This window comes from Clupea harengus, chromosome 8, assembly GCF_900700415.2.
Source record: "Clupea harengus chromosome 8, Ch_v2.0.2, whole genome shotgun sequence".
NCBI lineage: Eukaryota > Metazoa > Chordata > Actinopteri > Clupeiformes > Clupeidae > Clupea > Clupea harengus.
The window spans coordinates 14,199,387-14,205,639 of NC_045159.1; the positions used below are offsets into that span (position 1 = coordinate 14,199,387).

The 6,253-nt window shown below is 40.3% G+C and overlaps 1 protein-coding gene across 1 annotated transcript; it reads left to right on the plus strand.

Moving 5' to 3' along the window:
- The first annotated feature begins 657 nt into the window (after positions 1-657).
- Positions 658-3,274, plus strand: LOC105896210 (adrenodoxin-like). The gene is made up of 4 exons (XM_012822947.2): positions 658-829; positions 1,825-1,952; positions 2,377-2,506; positions 2,707-3,274. Exons 1-4 carry the CDS (start codon positions 663-665, stop codon positions 2,813-2,815), a joined length of 534 nt encoding a protein of 177 aa, XP_012678401.1. The 5' UTR covers positions 658-662; the 3' UTR covers positions 2,816-3,274.
- The last annotated feature ends 2,979 nt before the right edge of the window (positions 3,275-6,253 follow it).

The window sequence follows — 6,253 nt, forward strand, 5'->3', positions numbered from 1 at the left end:
ACAGTCCTACTGATCTGAGGACCTTGTTATTCATTTTTCAACCTAGGTATATTATAGGCCTATATTTGCATCTGTTCAGTGGAAATGTATTTGACAGAGGACAGATGTGAGTTGTTTGTCACAAAATATTGGCTTTAAGTCTCTTATGATCTGTTTGTACATTTTTAAATGTTACTTTCGACCCGGTCCTCTACTATGTCCATAATCCATATCCAATCCATAATAAAATGTCATGAAAGCTGTGAATAACTAAAAATAGCTAAATGAAACCAAATTGATTTTTATCTAATTCATTTTTTGCCTGAACATTCAGTGAAGTTGTAGGCAAATGCATTGAAAAACAAATACAGACAGAAAGAGAGAAAGAGATTTGTACATGAACAGAGGTCATCTGGGTTTTGGTGATGTGCCGTAGGCCTAGAGGAAGGGAGGGAGGAATAGATTGTTTATGCATTGTGTATGTGCACATCTACATACATAGTTTTCTGTTTGGTATCTATCCAAAAGTGAAGGTCAAACACTGTTCAAGGATGTGTGTGTGTGTACCTTGTCCATGTAAGTGTGTGTCAAGGCTCTGAAACGGCATTTGTCAATGCCAAAGTGTCCTTTGAGGCACACAGCTAAAAACACACGCTCACACACCCCTTTCAGCACCCGTCAGCATGGCGAAGCATGTGTGTCTGCAGTCAGTCCTCTCCGTTCGGAGTGTTCGCCTGTGGAATGCATTATCTGGTTTTCAATCACGATCTGACAGACTTCAGTTCCAATTACTGCAGCGCAGACAGATCAGTAGACAGGCGCAACTCTTCACAGGCTCTCAAAATGACAGGTGAGTTCCGTGGAAACTCTATGTTCTCGATATGAGAGAGAGGTTTTTAAAGGATGCGGTTTTAATGACCAAGACATAGCATGGAGACATGGAGTCATAACACAAAACAAGTGGTGTATTCTTCTGCGTAAGGCAGTTATGGTTACAATTATTGTGATTAGTCATTCTTTGTCAATGTTTTGGCATGGTTTATTAGCCTAATTTTGCCTCCGTCAAATTTTGTAAGTATTTTAAAATGACAATGACATTGGCAAACATAAAAATAGGAATAGTGACTCTGAATGAAGCCTTCCTTTACCTCAGAGACATGCCATATAGTTTAAATCGGACTCATCAACCTGTCAGATAATGTTGCTAAATCATTACGCATTCATTCTCCTGCAAAGGAAAAGATAGTGTGTCAACAAACACAAAAGGAGTCAATTAGTAAATTACTAGTTAACTAGTAGCCCAATAATAGTTCTATATTCTGACTTCTGTCCCATTTTAATTAGCACAATTTATTGTGCCAACGTTCCATTCTGCGACTGTTTTTAATAGCATTCTTTGAAACTTGCTTTGGACTGTCCCTCGTTCCAGTTTCCTTTATTAAAAAAAACAAACAAACAAAAACAAAATGAGAAATGACTAAATTGAGACATTAACCCAGGATGTAGTATTTCCCCATTGTACCACTACAGAGGCGGAACAGCATCTCTGTTGTGTTGGAAACAAATGAAGTGTCCAGAATCCAAAACATCCAGAGCTAATGAGCTTCCAGTGATGCGCTGCGCTCTTGCAGAGACCACTGGCGTCAGAGCAGAACTCAGCTCAGAGTGCCACTGGCTCCCACAATCGGCCCCTTGCCAATTATTTGGCTCTTATTGCATATTATTTGGCTCTTATGGGGGATGAATCAGGCAGAAGAAATGCCAGGGACACTTTTCTCCCTTACCCTATCTCTCCTGTTGTCCTTTCAGACATGTTTGATGCTAATGTTTTCTTTTCTCCCACAGCTCACTCAACACAAAGATCTTGGTGCACTTTATCAATCAGGACGGGGTTAAGAACAGTGTGACAGTGTCTGAGGGCGAGACCTTGCTGGATGTGGTTATCAACAAGAACTTAGACATCAGTGGATTTGGTGCGTAATTATCACTCTATATATCTTGGAGGCCAGGTGTTCTTAACGTACGTGTGCATGGTGTTAGAAACATTATAACTTGCATAAAGCTGGAAATGAACTGCAAATAGATAAGTAAAGTATTACATATAATATATGATGTAGCATTATATTAAGATCAAATGTATATGAAAGCCAAGTTAATTAGAGATACCACATGGCCAGGTTTCAGTGTGGGTTATATCGTGTTCAGCTTCCTGCTCTTCGTCAATGGAACAACAATTTGATCAGTTCCTCTCCTATAATGTCATGTACCAATACATTGCACTCCCAGACATATAGATGCAGGCAAATGGAAAAGTTTTATCCCTCACCAGATCCTCTAGTCTCTGTCCATCTGCTCAGGTCAGCTTGAAAAGTAAATATGTCCTGTTCCATGTTTCAGGAGCATGTGAAGGCACCCTTGCCTGCTCTACATGCCACTTGGTCTTTGAGGAAAACATATATAACCGTTTGGACCCAGTGGTGGATGAAGAGGTGGATATGCTGGATCTTGCTTATGGCGTTAGCAACACGTAAGCCTCTGAACTCCTCTTAATGCTAGGTTTCACAATTTGTTTTTATCTCTGAATGGGGAAGATGGTCATACCGCCTTCCAAGTGACTCATTTGACCTTTATTCAAGGTCCCAAGGTTTTTTTGTCTGAATTATACTGTTGGATTCAGTGCTGTGATGTCACAACACTCTTTCATTAACTCTGAGTTCTGATTGGTAGATCACGTCTGGGTTGCCAGGTGACAGTGGAAAGCTGGATGGATGGCATGACAGTGTGTGTGCCGCAGGAGGTCAAAGACCAAAGGGAACTATCCAAGAGGACCAAATAATAACCACAAGCTCATGCATATACATGTGTGATAATAAATACACACACACACACTATTTTGTCGTGGTATTACTGATTTTGAGCTAACAGTTTGAATGTATTGAATGTATCTGAATGTGAAAAACAGGGATGTTACTATGTGTGTGCATGGATAGAATGCTGATTCCAATGGAAGTAAAACACATATACTGCTTTGGCTCCACCTTGAGCCCTGCTGCACCCCAGCATTATATTCATGATGTCTACCCTACAGCTTCAAACACTCTTGTTTCTCTGACGTAAGTATTACGTGTTTCCTGCAAGAAATGGCTTATAAGTGTGTCTGAACCTAAATGGAGATGCATGCCCTCACCCTTTCAAAAGTACACACAGCCTCTCTCTCTCTCTCTCTCACACACACACACACACACACACACAGATGTCCTTTCAAATACTAACAATACAGCTTTGACAACGAAAATCACAATAGTGTTTGACATGATGTATTTCTGTTGTGTCTGTAGTTAACTTCTTGAAATGAACCAACCTATTCAAAGGACTAAAGAAATAAATTAGCCAGTAATACACTGGCTTGGCTCTCTCTCTTACACACACAAACACACACATACACACACACACACACACACACAGGTATATCTGTCACAATATCATGAACAGATGATGTGTAGGAGTATGAGGGGGCTTACTGTGAGATTGTGTTCTGCCATTGTTGGTATTCCAATATCACTGCACAGGTTATTTGTGACCTCATTTCAACCTCATTTCAATCTCATCTCAATGTCTGAGAAAAATGGCCCTCACCAGTGGCTTGTTGGGGAAATCAGGAGTAGTTGTGTACAAAGGAAGATGAAAGTAAAAACCAATAATAAAGGCAAAACACCAAATGTTGCTTAATAAATAAGTAAATAAATAAATAAAACACATCGGACATTTTTAATAATACAATGTTATTTTAACTAGTAGAATGTGTATCTTGTTTTCAGTAATCAAATCTTGAATTACAACCAGAAAGATTTTGTAAGCTGGATGTGAGCCCTCTGAAGTAATTAGCTGATGTCATGCATGACGAAGATACTTGAGTTTTTCAAACTAGATAGCTGGTTACCTTAGTTACGAGTACATTGTTGGTTTGTGATTTCCACCTCACTTGCAGCAGGCAACCATAGTAGCTTCAAAGCCTAGACAGCTATTTATCAGGGTTGCAAGATTACTGAGAGACAGTCAGGGCCGTTGCTAGGAATTCTGGGCCCCCAGAAAGAATATTGGTGTGGGCCCCCGCCCCCTGACTTTTCATCGCCAAAGATCAATTTTACACAACTTTTTTTCTTAGACTATATGTATTATAATTTGTATTTATTTTTCTGTTCCTCTGTTCTGGACAGTGCCTGACGCAATGCACCACATTTGTTAAGTTCCGGAGGAAAAGAGACCCAATTGCAGACCAAAAATGCGGGAAAAAATTAGGGTTTATTTGTACAAAAAAGGTTAATCAAAAGTTAAAAAAATCAACACACAAAAGATCCAAAATATTTAAAAGGGTAACGCACAAAAGATCCAAAAAGGTAACGCACAAAGGATCCAAAAATTCAGAGCAGTCAGAGCAGACGAAGAAACACAAAAACAACAACTTATCTCAAGCCGGCAGATAGTCAGGAAACAGAAGCGTTACAATCCAGGTTCATCAGACAGATTCTTTCAGACAGATCTTTGGTTACGACCAGACATAGAACAAAGGGCAGACTGAACTTAAATACTGGAGGGGAAACAGATAATTGGTGGGAAGCAAACAGGTGGCAGGAGATGATGACAGGGAAATCCAGGAAGTGACAAGGCAGGTGGGGGCGGAGTGTCAGAACAAAACAGAAAACACATGGCATAACAAAAACACAAGGAGCACATGTCAAAAACAAACACAATAGACATGTGACAACCAGAGTCCCTTGAGCAGCAGAGAGGATACTAACAAAATTTGTTTATTTTTTTCAATTAACCACTCAACAAAGAGTCACTGGGTATTATTATGTTATGTTATTATTATTCACTATCCCCTTCACTGTCTGTAGTAGCTTTGGTTTCTGATATTAGTTGGGTAGAGGGGCCTGGCTCTGTAGACCGCAAGGACAGTGACTTAAGTAGACTTGAAATAAATAAATCTACATTTTGCCATTCATTACAGAATCGAAAGAGCTGAGAGTGACCTAATGTGTAAGTAATTGCCAATTGTACAGAAGTTCACTAATAAGTCAAAACAGCCAACAAGTGTCTACCTCACTCACTCACCATCATCCGCATCTTCACTATCCCCTTCACTAGTATCTGTAGTAGCCCTACTTTCTGGTATTTGTTCTTGGGTGGGGTCTGGCTCTGTAGACAGCAAGGACAGTCAGTGACTTAAGTAGACTTATAAATAAATCTACATTTTCCCATTCATTACAGAATCGAAAGAGCTGAGACTAATGTGTAAGTAATTGCCAATGGTACAGCAGTTCACTAATAAGTCAAAATGGAGCCATCAATGGTGAGAGAGAAGTTCTGGGTTGAGTGGGTGAGGGAGTTTGGGCCGATGATGAGTATTTCTGATTTATTGCAGTTGCATCCATGATTTTATATCAGTGAGGCAGGTGGTGAGAGTGGAGTGGGTGACTGATGTGATGGTCTTGGAGGAGAGGTAGAGTTGGGTGTCGTCAGCGTAGCAGTGAAAATGGAAACCATGTCGACGAGGTACGAGTACCATCTTGGCACATCAGCTCTTGCATTGAAACGTAATGAAGGACCTGTCATGAGCTGTCCACCTCCAAACGAGAGCTTTTTATGGCTTCTGTAAACTGTAATCATAGATGCTAAATGCATACACTCAACAGGGGAAAGATATGAAGAGTTTTGTTTGCCAATCAAGTTGCAACTTGAATGTCAGGGCTATTGCAACATGTCAGGTAACCTAAGCAGTGTTGGTGGAAAACAGTGGAAAATTGTACAAACCTGAACTTGACCCCCCCCCCCCCCCCCCCCAACCATGTTCTCTCCTTCCTATCAAATAACACAGCAAAATACTGCTAGTTTTAGAACTCGTGAAACTTTCCCACAAGGTGTTCTTGACTGTAGGTGTTTTAGCCTGCATTCAGTCTCGAAGAAGATGCCAGCTTATAATGGAAAATGACATTGACGGCAACAATGTACATTCAGCTCTTTCTTGCTTAGCTTGTGATGGGAAACTGAAAGAGAATATTTAAAACCTCGGGGACACTGTTGAACTGTGCACAGTGCTCTTTAGAGCAACAATGTATATCTGAGTGTCGCAGAATGATGATTATCTTCATTTTTAAGGAGGAAAAAAATTCAACCAGGCACTCCGAGCAACCACTGGGGCTGATTATAAGGAAAAAAAAATTGCTGTCACTGATCAATTGTCAACACTTACGCCGACTGTTGTATTGTTTCC

Coding starts and splice junctions, on each gene's coding strand:
- LOC105896210 (XM_012822947.2), top strand. CDS start 663: ATGGCGAAGCATGTGTGTCTGCAGTCAGTCCTCTCCGTTCGGAGTGTT. Junction 830..1,824: donor ACAGGCTCTCAAAATGACAG/GTGAGTTCCGTG, acceptor TTTCTCCCACAG/CTCACTCAACACAAAGATCT. Junction 2,507..2,706: donor GCTTATGGCGTTAGCAACAC/GTAAGCCTCTGA, acceptor TCTGATTGGTAG/ATCACGTCTGGGTTGCCAGG.